The 17,248-nt window shown below is 45.5% G+C and overlaps 1 protein-coding gene across 1 annotated transcript in view; it reads left to right on the top strand.

The window, feature by feature from the left end:
• The window catches only part of SMIM35 (small integral membrane protein 35), a 45,231-nt gene extending 35,654 nt beyond the window's left edge, over positions 1 to 9,577 (top strand). Inside the window, 3 exon segments of the mRNA XM_025355829.1 lie at positions 7,325 to 7,441; positions 8,386 to 8,419; positions 9,505 to 9,577. Of these exon segments, the coding sequence (XP_025211614.1) occupies positions 7,325 to 7,441; positions 8,386 to 8,419; positions 9,505 to 9,577 (224 nt within the window).
• The last annotated feature ends 7,671 nt before the right edge of the window (positions 9,578 to 17,248 follow it).

Below are 17,248 nucleotides of genomic sequence, written 5' to 3'. Positions count from 1 at the left end.
CAAAAAAAAAAAAAAAAAAAAAAAAAAAAAAAAAAAAAGACTTATAGTTTTATGGTTTAGCATATGATCTGTCTTGATGAATGCTCCATATATACTTGAGAACAATGTGTATTCCACAGATGTTGGATGTAGTGTTCTGTAAATGTCTACAAGGTCAAGTTGGCTGACAGTGTTATTTGTGTCTTCTACATCCTTACCTGATTTCCTGTTCTACCAATTGCTGAGAGAGAAGAGTTGAAATCTCTAATAATAATTACGAATTTTTAAAGTTTGTCTTTCAGTTCTATTCATTTTTTCTTTTTATATTTTAAAGCTATATAATGAAATGTCCTTTTGATGAATTGTCCCTGTTATCATTATGAAATGTCTTTCTTTATCCTTGGTAATATTTCTTGTTTTAAAATCTTTTTTGTCTGATATCAATATAGCCACTTCAGCTTTCCTTTGATTAGTTTTTATATGGAATATCTTTATTTTCCCTCTTATATGTGACTGTGATAAGTTAAAGATACATTTTATAAACCCTAGAACAACCAATAAAAAATATGGGAAAGATGTATAGCAAATGATATAAAATTAGATATAATGGAAAATTTTAACAAATATTGGAAATTATAAAAAAAAGTTAAAAGTTAAAATTATGGAAATGAAAAACAATAACAAATTAAAACACTAAGGATGATTAATAGCAGATTAGACGCAGCTGAAGAGAGAATTAGGTAGAAGATAGGTCAGAAAAAATATCTAAGACTGAAGTTTAGAGTGACAAAAGTAAGTAAAAAAATTTTATTGTTAATGTCAAACTTTTAAACTGAATTTTCAGTAACATTCACAATAATTTCCAATGTTTTACCTCCTACAGAGTAAGCTTCTAAAAGCTTTACTTTGACTTCATGAGTTAGATGAAAACATTGAGCTACTATTAAAATTAAATTAACTGTTACTCTTTTCTTATACCAGCCATAACTCTTTAACTCATGTCCGTCTTAATAAATAGTAAAAAAAAAAAAAAAACAAAAACCTTACCCTGTGAATTTGTAAACTAAAAAGGCACTGCCAAATACCTCAAGGGTTAAAGAGGATATCCCAGTAGAAATTACAAAACATTTAGATCAGACAAAGGTAAAAATATTACATATCAAGTCTTATAAAATGAAGCTAAAGCGATGTTTAGGAGTACATTTAGAGCATCAAATACATATATCAAAGTACATTATACTGGAAGTTCTAACGAATACAATTACACAAGAAAAATAAATTGAGACACATAAGAACAGAAAGTAAGAAACCAAATGACCTTTATTTGTGGACAATATAATAGTCTACACATCCAAGGGAGACCAGAAGAAAATGATTAGAATGAGAGAATTCAGCAACACTATTACATGGAAGACCAATGTACACAAAACAAGCTCCCATTCACACTTACAACAACATTATAAAGTACTGAGGAATAAATCTAGTAAGAAGAGTACCAAGCGTTTAAGGGACAAATTATAAAACATATGATAGTCTATAAAAGATGACCCAAAATAAATGAAAACATTTGCCATACTTGTAAGTTTGAGGACTCAGTATCTCAAATATATAAGTTTTATGCAAATAAACCTATACATTTACTGCTACCTCAATCAAATTCTAATAGAGATTTTCACTGACCTTGAAAAACAAATTCCCAAATTCACAAGAAAGAGCAAAGTACTCAGAATAACTAACATGCTTATGAGGGAGGATAGAGTGGAGCGTTTATTTTACCAGTTATCAAGATTGATTGATTGATTGATTGATTGATTGATTTATGATTGAGTCTCATTTTCTTGCCCAGGCTGGAGTGCACTGCTGCTATCTCGGCTCACTGCAACCTCTGCTGCCCAGGTTCAAGCGATTCTCCTGCCTCAGCCTCCTGAGTAGCTGGGATTAAATTTGCCCACTACCACACCTGGCTAATTTTTGTATTTTTAGTAGAGACAGAGTTTCACCATGTTGACCAGGTTGGTCGCCTTGAACTCCTGACCTCAGTTGATCCCACCATCTCGGCTTCCCACAGTGCGGGGATTACAGGCGTAAGTCACCACGCCCAGCCAAAATTTATTATGAGGCCATAGTAATTAAGATAATGTAGCAGTATTTGTCATTACATGTCTAGTGTCCAGTGACAGACATGTAGACAAATAGAAGACAGCTGAAAGTCCAGAAAAAGAAGCAGGCACATACGTATAACTTGATATATGAAAGCAGCAGCAATGAAGGGGAAAAGGATAGAAAATTAATTTCCATATAAAAATTATGGAGAAAATGTAAACAAAATGAATTCCAGGTTGATTAAAGTCCTAAACTATAAAAAACAAAATGTTAAAACTTTTAGGAAAAAATTAAGAAGTATGTCTTGGAGTAGAGATGGATGTCTTAAATAAGATTTTTAAAAAGCACACATATGGATAAATTTGATTAAAATATTAGTTAAAATTTCTGCTCAAGAAAGACACTATAAGCAAACTTAAAAGGCAAGCCACAGCCAAAGACTTTGGGGGACCCCTTTGCAGATCTCTGGGGGTCCTTGTCTCTGTCCAGCTCCCTTCTCTCTGGTGTTTTGTCCTATAAATTTTTGCTTCCTGGGCTTCCCGGAACTCTAAATTGACTCCTCCATTTGACTGCTGGGCTCTTTCTGGGTTTTCCCTCCGGTGCTGGAACTTAGGGAACTCACCTAGGCAATAAGCTAGGCAATCCTAGAGAGTTCTTCATTTTATTTCCTTCCTTCAGGGATCACTATTCTGTACTACCTTTACCCATTGTTTTAGATGGTTTGTTGGTTTTCTAGTTACTAAAGTAGGAGAGTAAACCTGGTCCCTATTATTCCACCATGGCCAGAAGTGGAAGTGGTCCTAATACAATTTTCATGAAGTTTGAAAACATGTAAAACAATGCTATATATCTCTATATCTACATAGATATATAGAATTTATTAAAAATATGAAGTAATTGTATAAAAAAGGTGTATAGAAGAGATAAACACCAAATTTGGAATGGTATTTACTTGGAGAGAGAGATAGGAGAGGACTACTCTGAAATGGAGCTACTTTATAAGTAAGAATGGCAGCATTTTAGAATTCTTTGAAAAATTAGTAGTAGGCACATGGCTGGCTGTTCTTCATGCTATTTTATGTACTTCTTGTAGGCATGAAATATTTTATAATAAAAATGTAAAAGTATTAAAAAGAAGACTAAAGAATATTAGGTAAAGGAGCATCCCAGAAAGATCAAGAGGTAAAATAGAGTAATTGTTTCTGCAAGCTGCCTAAGTCAGAAGGCACTGTGTAGAGGGGACAAAAAAGTAACAATGGAGACATAGCATCTTCTTCCCTCACCTTGGGGTCTCTGGAAGGCCTGTGATTTCCCTGCTGGTGCTTTCCTACTGGTATTTCCTACTTTTGGACAGACTTTTCTTTGATAAAACCCTTCAAACCCCAACTTCCACAAACACCACCAGTATCACTATGATGCTGTGTTGTCATCTGTCCGTCCACCTGTGAGTCACTAACCCTTAGTTCTTGAAGATTTGAGCCCTTGGGTCACTGTTCCTCTCTCTGTCATCCACAGAGATGATCTTCTTTGACCTTGGCCTCTTAGTTCCTTGCACTGCTTTCCTGCAATTACCATCTCTTGCTTGGATATTGCAGTAGCCTCCTGACCGGTCCCCTTTCCCCAGCATCATTCCCTACCTCTTTAATTCTTAACACAGTAGCCAGTCAGAGACATCATTTTAAGGCATTGGGTCATGTCTTTCTCTGCTCCAAGTCCTCAAGTGACTCCCCATCTCACTCAGAGGAAAAGCCAAGCTCCCCTCATTGTCTTCAGAACACTACATTATTTGACACCTGGACCTCCTCTCCTGCTGCCTTCCTGCTCATCACCCTGGACTCCTGGATGCTTCTGGAACCTGCTAGGCATGCTCCTGCCTCATTTGTACCCATTGCTCCCTCTGCTTAGACATTTTCACTCTAGATACCTCTAAGGCTTGTTTCTTCTCTCACCTCCTGATATGGTTTGGCTGTGTCCTCACCCAAATCTCATCTTGAATTGTAGTTCCCATAATCCCCATGTGTTGTGAGAGGGATCAGGTGGGAAGTAATTTAATCATGAAGGTTGTTACCCTCATGCTGTTCTTCTGATAGTGAGTGAGTTCTCATGAGATTTGATGGTTTTATAAGGGACTTTCCCTGCTTTTGCTTGGCACTCTTCTCCTTCCTGTCATCATGTGAAGAAGGATGTGTTTGCTTCCCCTTCCACCCTGATTGTAAGTTTCCTGAGGCCTCCCCAGCCATGCTGAACTGTGAGTCAATTAAACCTCTTTCCTTTATAAATTATCCAGTCTCAGGTATGTTTTTATTAGTAGTGTGAGAATAAACTAATACACCTCCTTTAGGTCTTTGCTCTTCAATTGTTACATTTGTCATAAGACCTTCCTTCACCACTTTATTTAAAACTGCTCTCTCCCTGTACAATGCTTTTTTTCTGCTTATTTTTTTTCTCTAGCATTTACCACCCTCTAATATGCTACATAATCAATTTCTTTATTTTGTTTATTGCCTGTCTCCCTTCACTGGAATGTAATCTCTGTGAGGACAGGGGATTTCACATATTTTAATGCTTTAATACAAGTGCCTGGAACAGTGCCTCGCACAGAGAAGATGCAGTTAAATACTTGCAGAAAGACTGGAAGCTACTTGGGCTTGCAAGAGGCTATTCCATTGTTCCCCTCCCCTTCCCAACCATCTGTAGCTGCCTCCCTTGAAGCACCTTCCAGTTCCCACGGCCACTGCCCACACACGCTTCTCTGCCAGCATTTAAGCTGTTCTTGTGTTCTGGGGTCCTGGGACAATAGCTCACTTCCATGCTGGACTCCAGGATTAGGGTCAATAATAAGCCTTTCTTTCCATAGCACAGGAGTGTGTCATCTCCTGCTTCTTCTTTTTACCTGGCTGTCTAGCTAAAAATGATTGCATAGAGTCAAATAAGATTAGTAATTACATTGGTCAAGCAGGCTAAACTGCTGTAACAAGCAGAGCCAAACTAATTATGGCTGAAACACAACAGAAGGTTACTTAGACCTCTAGTCTAAGTAGGTGTTCATGTCTCTGATGGCTGTCCTCCACATAGTGACTCAGGGATTCAATTTGATAGCAGCTTTGGCATCTTCAGCATGTGACTTCCACATTTGTCCAGGCTATTATCATTCCAGTTGGCACATAACTGCAAAAAAGCCTGAGGAGAGTGGATTTTGGTGGACAAGTAGTTGCCTCCACACAGTAATAATATTTGTCATTTTCATCATCGTGGTCTTAGTAGGAGGCATACATTTCAGTGGATAAACTCATGTATGCAAGAAATGTAACTTTGTTTTTTCTAAAATCTAACTTCTATTTTCAGTCTCAGCCTGTTAAGATAGCATAATTTTAATTTTAGTCACTGGGAGATCCCTGTTCCCCTCTTTTCTTGGGGAGGGGTTAAAGGGTGGGGGTAGGGAGAAGTGCATAGTTCCTGATGTCATCTGCTCACACCAGTACCCATAGGGATGGCCATCATCTGGAATAGGCTTTGAGCGTCAGTCCTAAAGGATGCTGCAGAAGTGTCCCTAGATCTCAACTCTATGGCTCCTCCAGGTCTGGAGGGGCTCTCTATGACTTCCCTGCCTCTCTTGTGGATACAGGAATCATTTGGTTACTCTCATGTCATGACAACAACTTTTCAAGGCTGCGTGAGGCTCCATTTGGCAAGGCACCCCATGCAACTATTCTTATCTGGGCTCTTGCTGTCTTGGAGCTCAGCCCAGCTCTTGGATCCCCCACAACTCCATCTGGGAATTCTATTGCCTTCCCGGGGCTTGACTTTGAAGCAGGGAACAAGGTTGCTCTCTCTGGAACCCATCGGCATCTTTGTAACCTGGCCTTTTTCTTTATCTCTTTCATCTCTCTGGGTTGAGTATTTTTTCCTAGTATGATGAGGAGGGTAATTCTGGTTCTGGCTCACTTCTTGTCTATGCTGTGAATTCTTCCCCTCTCTCTAAGGGCATGGGTTTTTGGAACTTAAAACTGAAAGGAGAGACTGCTTCCCTCTGCATTTGGCTGTTACATTCTCTTCACTGAGTAGAGAATAACCTGGTTGCTAGTGAGAGGAAGGACCAAGGGGCATAGCATGGGCATACCATTTTTAATGGGAGAATTGTGAAATACTTAAAAAATACAATTGCACCATTTGATAATACTAATGACAACAACAATAATGATGCAATTTATATCTATTGAGCATTTAGTGTATGCCAGATCCTCTCCTAAGTGCTCTCTACATATGGTATGTCTTTTAATTGTCACAACAAATCTATGTGTATTTAATATTAGTCTTATTTTCCATCACAGCAGTTGAAGTTCAGAAAGGTAAAGGGACTTGCATGTGTCAGGGTCTCACAGTCTGCAAATAAGCCAGTGGATCTAGGCTTCAGATGCTAGCCTTCACCTAAAGTCTGAGCTCAACCACTGCAACTCCTGGCCTCTTGGCAATATCCCTGGAACCTCAGGACACCAAATGGGGAATCATTTCATTCTTCCACACTCCTGGCATCAGGCAGGAGTGGGGCTGGCCTTCCTGATTCCCTCCCCCAGCAGAGGTGGGTTGTCCCTAGGGTGCCCCCACTGTCAGCCTCTTCCTCAGAACCGGTTGCCCTTTCTGCTTCGACCACGGCCTGTCTCATCTCCCTGCAGGTTTCCAACCTCTCTCTCTTTCTTGGTTTGGCTTTACAAATAAAATATAAATTTAGCTAAGAGCTCATACCACAAAAAGGGAAGAAGTGGTAAGTACAGGCAGCAAACAGAGCTCAAGGGTTAACACCCTGCTGCCACTGGGTGCATGGGCTTTGCAAAGGGGAGTGGGGACTGAGGCTCCTAGGTAGGTGTTCTTGGACCCTCCAGGTGGCCCCTCTGATCACCTGGCTCATGCTGAGGCGGGACGTCCCAGGCTCTCCCCCAGACAGGCAGAGCCTTTTCCAGGTAGAGTGCCTGTGGCTTCAAAAAGACTTCAAACAATCTCTACTATCAGATGACTATCCCTTTGGATTAATAAGCTCCAAATACTGGATAGGCTCACTCTAAAAATTCAGGTGTCAAACATTTTCATCTTAGTCTAGCTGGGCTGAATCCTCGGGCTCAGAGCAAGGCTCCCAGGGGAGTTATGTTGGTGGGCAGTGGGAAGGGAGGAGAGGAGCTTTGGAATGTGGTGCAGGTGGCTTGGTGCAGGGGGCTGTGGGAGGGTGCACAACTGTGTGTCTCTGCAGGTGAGGACTCCATCAGCACCTTGGGCCTGATCCTTGGCGTGGGGTTGTTGCTGCTGCTCGTGTCCATCCTCGGCTACAGCCTGGCCAAGTGGTACCAGCGCGGGTACTGCTGGGAGGGTGAGTGTGCACTGGGCCCTGTCGCCCCAGTTCTGCCCAGCTCCTCCTCTCCCATAGCAATGCCTGGCAGGGCTGCAAACTCTTCAGCATGGTGGGATGCAAAAATATTTCCTGTGGTGGTTGCAGTGGTTGAAGACTTGAGTGGGTGGCTGAGCAGTTGAGGTGGTGAGGTGGGGCAATGGCGCCTTTATCGAGGGAATGGGGGCTCCTCCCACCCCAGCAAGCCGCCAGCTTCCTCCTCCTTCAGCGTCCATGCCAGGGGTCTTTGTGGACCCCCAAGGCCAAGAGCAACAGGCTAGACAGGCCAAGCTCCAAGTGGTCTAACTCTGGCTCCTTTTGTGTCTCTGCCCCTGCCTATGGGTCTTGGGGCCCTCTCCTAAGCTTGTGGAGGTATCAGCTTCTCTGGGAGTCTCCTGGAAATTGCTGTGGTGTTCCCAACTCTAGACATAGCTGCACTTTTCACTGGATTCTGGGAAAGCTGGAAGGGTGTGCTGGAATGCCAAGAGGTAGAGACTATTTCCTAGATCTGCAGTTAACTTTAACAGAGTCCATGGATTTTGTCAGGCACCTACTATGTGCCAATGCACTTTCGTCTAATATGATTTTCTTTAAAATTCCACATGAGAAAGACATTATTATAGGCTTCATTTTTATAGATGGGGACATGAGGCTAAGGTCATGGAGTTAGAATGAGGTGGAGTCTGAATTCAAGCCCAGGTCTGGTTCTTTTGGGGTCCAGGCTAGGACTGCCTTCATCCCAGGATAATCAGGACCCTTAATGGGGGGCCCTGAAGGAGGCTGGGATGCTGCCACCCCATCCTGAGGTCCAGTCCAGCCACCTTCCTCCTCCAGACAAGGGGGAGGGAGCACCAGACATTCTTAGAAGGGTGATGGACTGCTTCCCCTGGAGGTACTAACCCTCTCTTTTTGGATTGTCCTCCTAGGGCCTAATTTTGTCTTCAACTTATACCAAATCCGGTGAGTAAATGCAGGGAAATCTGGGTGATGTGGGGGTTGGGGGTAGATATAACGGAAAAAGAATCAAAGATAGAGTAAGAACTGACTGGTTCCCTTTCCTGTCTTCTGTTCATGCCCCTAAGAAAACAAAAGAAGGGCACGGGAATCCATTTAGAAAAGTCCCATGAATTAAAACTTGAACACAGACAGGACTATGTGAAACCCTAATGACAATGATCTCCTTAACACTCACCCTTAGGCAGGGAATATCCATCCATCCATCCTTCCATCCATCCATCCATCCATCCATCCATCCATCCATCCATCCATCTCTTCCCCAAGCAGGCAGAGCCTTCCTTCCTTCCTTCCTTCCTTCCTTCCTTCCTTCCTTCCTTCCTTCCTTCCTTCNTCCTTCCTTCCTTCCTTCCTTCCTTCCTTCCTTCCTTCCTTCCTTCCCTCCATCCCTCCCTCCTTCCTTCCTTCCTTCCTTCCTTCCTTTCTGACGGAGTCTCACCCTGTTGCCCAGGCTGGAGTGCAGTGGTGGGATCTTGGCTCACTGCAACCTCTGTCTCCCAGGTTCAAGGGATCCTCCTGCCTCAGCCTCCCAAGTAGCTGGGATTACAGGTGCATGCCATCATGCCCAACTAACTTTTATATTTTTAATTGAGATGGGATTTCACCATGTGGCCAGGCTGGTCCCGAACTCCTAACCTCAAGTGATCCACCCACCTCAGCCTCCCAAAGTGCTGGGATTACAGGTGTGAGCCGCTGCACCTGGCCCGACCCCAATAAAACTCTCTACCCACACCCTGCCTAGCAGGGATCCTGGGTCTGCAGTCCGTGCCTGGCCTACGCCCCTGGAAGTGCTCAGAACTCAGTAGCCTTGGGGAAACTTGAAAGGGAGGATGGGGCCCAGGAGCCAGGTGGCCCTGGCCTCAGGTCTGTGGCTTCAGGTGAGGAGACGGGGACAGCTGCCCGGGGCTGGGAGCATGGAGGGTATTTCCCATCCTCGGGAGCAGAACTGATACTGGGCGACTTCCTCTTTTAGGGCCCTCTGACGCACCCTCTGTCCCCTCAGCCTCCCCCTCTTTTCCTTACTTCCGCAGGCCACTGGCGAACACAGCTTTCTTCACCCTTGGGGCCTGGGCCCCACCCCTGGACTCTGCGTGTTTCTGTTGAGAGCTCCAAAGGGCAGATTCCAGCTTGTTTAGAAACGATTGGGGAGCAGATGCCTGGAAACCCAGCCACAGGTTTGGCTGAGCCAGGCACTGGTTGGGCACCCAGACCATGGCTATGCCAGGGCCTCTCCCAGCACCTTCCTGCTACCTTTTTACAGTTCTTCTTTCCACTGGCCCTAAGAGCCCAGAGGTAGTCACAGGGGCCGAGGGCCCAGGGGCTGGTTGCTCCCAGTTCCCCTGCCACCCTTTGGTGCCTTCTCTGGGGCTATTCTCCAGCCTGGGTGCCCTTTTGTCCCCACAGCCCCTCCCCTCCTAGCCATATCTAGTCTCTGTGGGATGGCTCAAGTCCATCTTTGCTCTGACTTTGCTCAGGGTTCGAGACTTGATACCACCCATTTTGATCTGAATTGCAGGTGACCACATTTCCTCCATTTGTGCTGTTCCTCAACCAAGCTGAGCCCTCTGCAAGCAAGGTTATGTTCTGTAGGTCTTTAGTAGCTCCTAAAACTGGAGCGTGCCAGAGGAGGCCAGTAACTTTACTTGCCGAGTAGAGAAGAGACACCCAGTGTAGCCACAGAAAGCTTCTTTGTCCTAGAAAATCATTTAAAATCATGATGAGGCTAGGAGGTGAAGAGGGAGCTTTTCTCTCCTCTATGTTCTCCTTGAAGTCTTAATGATCTTCTCCCATGCCAGTGGCATTGGAGGGGGCCAGGTGACAGAAGCCAGGAGGCCAGAGTCTATGGTGCCCCTCTCTCTGCTTCAGGAGTCTGAGAAACTCGAAGTAGGAGCAGATGGGAGGATCATTATTATATTTTTAAAAACTGCTTAGTGATCAAAAGGAGGAGCAGAGACTGTTTGCACAGTCCACAGTTCACGGAGCACAAAGCCTTTTCTCGCATGGTACTGCGTTTGAGCCTTATGTCAAGCTTGAGACACAGGGATTATTCTTGGTCCTGTTTTACATATACGGACACTTGGGTCAGAAAAGCAGCATGTTTTACCCAAGTTCCACAGCTGGCTACTGGCTGCACCAGAGCTGAGCAGAGTCTGCGCCCTCACAGATGCAGCTGACATCAGGGCGTAAGGATGAGGACTAAATGTAATATAAGGTCTGGTTCTGACCCTGCCCTGACGTGCTGTGTGGTCATGGGCTACTTAGTCCACCTCTCTGGACATCTATTTCAGCATCTGGAAATCAAAAGTTTGGACTATTTTTCCAAGGTTTCTCCTGGTTCTTACTTGTAGAAGAGCAAAGACCTTATCTATTTTTTTTTTAAAGCCTCCGCATTCTCAGTTCTTAGCATATAACCTGGTCCATAGTAGGTGCTCAATAAACAATTAAAAGATGCAAGTACAAAGTGTCAATGTATCTTTCTAATTTAGGAGATGGCAGTTGAAAGGTGACAGCTGCAGTTCCCTAATGGTCTAGGATTCTAAGCATTACTTAGCCTTTCCTTGACTCTGAATGTGTCTGACCAGGTTCCAAGTCTGGCCCATTCCCAGCCAAATTGTTCTTTACCTGTAGGGTGAAACGCTAATGTTTGCTGAGCATGTATCAGTGCAGGGACGAGGCTTATGATGCACAGCCTGTCTTCATCCTCACAGCCTCACAGGTGAGGGAACAGAGGCTCAGAGCGCTGTGAAGTGATTTGTTCAAGGCCAGGCAAGAATCTATTTTCTTTATAATCCTTTGTCACCCACTTCTAGCCTCAGTCCAAACTGGCAGCTATCCTGACATCCTTGGCCCCCAAGAACATACTCCTCCCTCTAGATGGTCTCTAATCTCTTTCTGGGGTCTCCTTGTGTGGTGAGAAGGGAGCTCAGGAGCCCAGTCCTCCCTAGGCCCCATCCTCAGCTCTGAGCTTCCCACTGACCTACTCCTCTTTCTTCCTTTTGTTTTTTTAGACCTTCCTTGACCTCCAAATCACCAAATTCTGCCCATTCTTCATGCCAGCTCAAATTTCCCTTCTCCAGGGAGCCTTCTGTAAGACCCATGGATCTTGTGCTCTGCTGATTTTAAATACAGATAGTCTCAGGCTCCCATAACTTTATTATTGATTATTTCTTTGCATTCATTTATTCACACTGCTTCCATAACATGCCAGGAACTATGCTAGGCACCATGGGGGCATCCAGTCTCCCTGAAATTAACCTTGTTTTCTCCTATTTGATGGGCATTTCTTGCAGGCAGAATCAGGTTTTAAACCTCTTCTGAGTTCTCCACGGTACTTTGCATGCCTCTGGCCATAGCCAGGAACTTCTCAGGAAATTGTGTTGAAATCTCTCTTCAGAACATCTTGAGCATTGCTTCATCCCTGGTGCAATCCCAGGTGCTCTGAAAACCAAAACTTTCTCTCTCTCCTCATCCTTGACTACATTCAACCTTGTGCTCATGATCAGTTACATTTCTGAGAGAGAGCACATAGATGACGATTTTTCTATCTTGAAGTATAACTAAGGAATGATCAAAACCATGACGACGCTGGCAGGTGAAGAGGGAGCTTTTCTCTCCTCTAGGTTCTTCTTCAAGTTTTAATGATCTTGTCCCATGCCAGTGGCATTGGAGGGTGCCTAGTGCCAGGGACCAGGAGCCCAGAGTCTATAGTGCCCCACTCTCTGCTCCAGGAGTCTGACAAACTCAAAGTGGGAGCAGATGGGAGGATCATTATTATATTTCTAAAAACTGCTTAGTGATCTAAAACCATCTAGAAGCTGTAATATTTAAACAGATCTGACACAAAACAGGAAGCTGGTGGCCTGGTGAATTCTCACACTTGGAGACCAGAAGTGAAAATGTTCTGCCTGCCTGGAGCAGCAGCAGGCCAGCAAAACAACAGGTGGGGCCGGGCGCAGTGGCTCATGCCTGTAATCCTAGCACTTTGGGAAGCCAAGGTGGGAGGATCACTTGAGGTCAGGAGTTCATGAAAGATCAGCCTGGCCAACATGGTGAAAACCCGTCTCTGCTAAAACTACAAAAATTAGCCAAGCGTGGTGGCTCGTGCTTGTAATCCCAGCTACTAGGGAGGCTGAGGCAAGGGAATTGCTTGAACCCAGGAGGCAGATGTTGCAGTGAGCTGAGATTGTGCCACTGCACTCCAGCCTGGAAACATAGCGAGACTGTCACTAAAAAAAAAAAAAAAAAAAAAAAAACCGGTTGGCAGTGCTGGAGGTGAGTTTTTATCTGCAGAGCTATTGGGCTTGTCTCCTCCTTTCCAATCAGGAGGATGCAGTTTCTCACAATAAGCAGGGAGCCACTGGGGTAATGATGGTGGGCAATATAAGAAGTCACATCTTTAGCCAGGCACAGTGGCTCATGCCTATAATCTCAGCACTTTGGGAGGCCAAGGCCGGCAGATCACAAGGTCAAGATATTGAGACCATCCTGGCCAACATGGTGAAACCCTATCTCTACTAAAAATACAAAAATTAGCTGGGCGTGGTGGCACGTTCCTGCAGCCCCAGGAGGCAGAGGTTGCAGTGAGCCGAGATCGCACCACTGCACTCCAGCCTGGCAACAGAGTGAGACTCAGTCTCAAAAAAAAAAAAAAGAAGTCACATCTTCTATTCTAGTCCCATTTCCTCCCCTTGTAGCTGGTGAGCGCAAGCTTTGGGCCCCTGGTGCTGTGTTTGTATAAGGCTGCCATTGGACCTGAGGACTCTGAGGTCCCTTCCAGCTGGGAGGCTATTTCAGAGCTCAGGTAACTCTGAATAATCTTTTTTCACCCACTTCTACCCTCAGTCCAAGCTGGCATCTACCCTGACATCTTTGGCCCCCAAGAACCTACTTCTCCCTCCAGAAGGTCTCTAATCAGTTCCACAGTGCTGGGCGGGGGTGGGGAGTGGAGAAGGAGGTGGGTGGAGACACCCCTGTGTATGCCTGTGTGTGTGTACTACACAACTGAGCCAAGGAGGAGAAGGATCATGTCAGATTGCCTTTTGTGTTTCCAGAGAGCCCGCCCATGACAGAGGCTCAATGTTTGCCCAAAGAGTGAATGCATGTTGAATGTTTTCATGGTCCTTTGCCTTGTCTCTTGACCACATCCCCTTGCCTTAGTCTTCCTGTTTGGTCTGTAGCCCTGAGTTCCTACAACACCCAAGAGTTGTAGGGTGAAAATAGCAAGGAAGGGAATCAGCATAGTATAATACGCCTTGGCTAAGAAGATGGCAAGCCTGAAGATAAAATCTAAAGTCATAGTTAGGTACAGCCTGCTTTTCTTTAGGCTCAGTCTAAATGCCTCCCAAGTGTCTGTTCAGCCACAAGCTACCATCACCACTGTTACCTTCTCATGCTTAGATACTATGCTTCTTCAAGTTCCTTCCCACAAATGGAAGAAATTCATTCATTCGTGCATTCATTTATTCATCAAAATTTATTGAGCACCCATTGCAACGTGTTAGGCATTGATTGGGTGCAAAGGACACAGAGAGAAATCAGAGGGGTTTCTGCTGTCCGGGAGCCCACAGTCAGTACTGCATGTAGCACACTCAGGGATAGCAATGTGCCCAGGGCACTAATGAAAGAAGTCAGCTTGAAGACTACTCTGTCCATTTCACAGATGAGAAGACTGAGGTCCAGAACTGACATGATGATTTCATGTGGAGAGAACAGATAGTGGCTCAGCATTCTTTCTACTCCCTGGGGCTGTTGCCTCTTCCTGTTTGCCCTTGGAGCATTTTCAGACCAACAAGCTTGCTGTGGCAGTCCCTCCGGCCATTCGCATATTATAGCACACCATGTGTGGGGTGTTCCTGGAGCTGTCAGTGCTGCAGAAGCAGTTGGAAGTGGAGTCAGTGAATCTTTCAATTATTTCAAAAAGTTGATTGTGAAGGATGGGAGAGAAGGTGGTGCTGGCCAGGAAGTTTTCAGAACCCTTGGCTTGTCTTCCCCAAGGAGGCCTCCCAGAAAGCATCAGCTGGGCCAAACGCCCGCTGTCCACACGCCGTTGATCCCTGTGCACATCCCCATGACAGCCCTTACAGTCGGTGCCTCCTGTCCTCCTGGCCTGACAAAGTCTTGTCTCCAGTGCCCACGGCCTGCCATCTGCTTACTGCCTGGCTCCTCCAGTTCCGGGGGAGCCCATGCAGCCCTGTGCACTGCATCAGGAGGACTGAGGGATGGAGATTAGACTGAGGGAGCAGGAGTGGATGCAGAGGAGCAGGACAGAGCCTTATGGTGGTCCAGGGGAGCGGTGAAAATGAATTTGACCAGATGACAGTGGGAGGTGGCAACAAGTGATCGGATCCACCATTTATCTGGAAGGTAGAGCTGATAGGACCTACTGAGGAGTTTGATGGGGCAGAAAGGGCTGACTCCTGGATTTTTGGCCTGAACTAGGGGAAGGGTGGTGCCATTTATCAGGTGGGGAAGACTAGGGGAGGAAGGAGTGTCAGGGAAATCATGAGCTCTGTTGTAGACACTATAATTTTGAGATGCAATGCTAGACATCCACATGGAGCTGCTGATGAGGCCGTTGGATAGAGTTCTGGAGAGAAACCCTGTTTGGACATTTGGAAGCCACCAGCATCCAAATGACACTTAAAGTTGTGGACTGGGTGATACCAAGTAGAGGGCAGTGGGGAGAAAAAGGACTGATTTTAACAGAACAAGCAGCAAATCATCAGGTTGTTCCTTAAAGGGGTGACTCAGTGTGTGCTGGAATCACCTGCAAGGTGGTCGCTGTAAGTTGTTTCCCTAGCAGGTCCTTGGGAACCAGCATTCAGAAATTCTGGGCCTTGGCGAGCAGCTTAGGAAGACAAATACTCCCAAGTAATTCTGACAGAGGCAATCGTCTGAGAAACTCTGCCTTAGGGGACAGGTAGAGGGGGTGTGGGGAGGTGGAGGGCAAGGGACACTTCCAGGGCTGGGGTGACCAGATAGTAGGATCCTGAGGAATGTTCCTGTTCTCTCCAGGGTCACTGCGAGGTCTTAATCTCCACCATGCCCTTCTGCCCCATGTGGGTAGAGGTAGACAGGTGTGGCACCCTACACCCAGGCCTTTGCTGATCATGTACTAGTCTGTACCCCTCCCTGAGCCTCTCAGCTCTACAGATTGGACAACTTACTAAAGGGAGCCCTCAGCTGCATCCTTGATGATGGGCTGTGATGGACCAAGGACCCCCAGTGAGGCTCCTGGCTGGGCTCTGCAAGACAGATGCCAAATACAGCCACGGCTCCTGTGACTCGATGAGTCGAAGGGATGGCAGCCTGCTTTTCCTCAAGGAAGGAAGTCATCACGTGAATATTCTAACTGCCTATTGGCTGCAGGGGTTTGGGGATCTTCTCCAAGCCGGTGTCCTTACCTTCACACTAAGGGCTATGGGCTCATTCACTCTCACATGGGAATCCCCAGCCCTGAGCCTCACAGATCCAGGCCAGCCTTGCCAATTGCTGAAAGACCTTTTCTGGGATGACTTGTCATTATTAAGCCAGAATTCATCATCTCCCCTCTCCCTCCACATGTGTGTCTCCCTTCCATGTCCGTATTTTGCTTTTCTCATCATTGGGTTCAAGTGTGACCAGCACTTCTGAGACCTTCTTTCACTCTGGCCTGTCGCTCCATCTTGATAACTCTTTCTTTACAATGTCTTTGAGTCTGTCCTTTTCTCTCTGTTCCCACTGCCCCTGCTCAATACTCTCATTTGATTAGACAATTGTATAAGCCTCTCTTACGAACTGAATATTTTTGTCTTCCCCATATTCATGTTGAAGCTCTCACTCCCAGTGTGATGGTAGTTGGAGGTGGGGCCTCTGGGAGGTAATTGGTTGAGATGAGGTCATGAGGATGGGGCCTCCGCGATGGGATTAATGCCCTTGTAAGAAAGTGGAAGAGAGGCCAGAGCTCTTTATCTCCACCATGTAAGGCCACAGCAAGAAGGAGGCACTCTCCAAGCCAGGAAGAGAGCCCTCCCAGGAAACTCACTCAGCTGGCACCTTGATCCTGCACTTCCCCACCTCCAGAACTGTGAGAGATAAATGTCTGTTTTTTAAGCCACCCAGTCCATGGTGTTTTGTTGTAGTAGTCCAGTCTAAGACAGCCTCCTACCCTGTTTCTCTGCTTCCTGCCTCATCCTTCATGTGGAATATTAGTTTCTTTCACACCACTTATCACTGATTGTAGTAATACATTTGTTGTGTTTATTTGTTTGGTGTTTATCTTCATAACCAGATGACAGGCTCCATGAAGTCATGCTTCTTTAGTTCAGCACTCTGTACCCAGGGCTGAACACCATGTCCAACACATAATACGTGCTTCATAATGTTTCTTGACAAAATGAAATGCTGACTACAATAAAAGCCTCCAGCCAGGTCTCTCTGCCTCCTGCTGTATTCTTCCTGATTAATGTCTGATGTTTGGCCAGAGCCATGTTCTTAAAACACGGGTTTTACCCTACCCAACCCTTCCTTGGCAGAGTGTTTATTGGGTCCCACCACCCTTTTTGGAGGTTTATGGGAAATTAAGTGAAGTTAGGATCGAGATGATAGTGGGAAAATGTGGTGTGGGTCATTAATAACAACGCATTTAATTGTAAATTGGGGTTTACTTCAAACCCAAAACTGTGGGTTTGCTTTTTTAACCCATGAGCACAACAGGAAATGAATGAGTCAAGCTTCCTAGTATCTAGGGTCCTGTAGGTTGAGGCTTGATCAAATCAGCCCTCACTGCCCGGACCT

This window comes from Theropithecus gelada, chromosome 14, assembly GCF_003255815.1.
Source record: "Theropithecus gelada isolate Dixy chromosome 14, Tgel_1.0, whole genome shotgun sequence".
NCBI lineage: Eukaryota > Metazoa > Chordata > Mammalia > Primates > Cercopithecidae > Theropithecus > Theropithecus gelada.
Note: the sequence above shows the minus strand (reverse complement) of the source record. Positions and strands in the feature narration are given on the sequence as shown.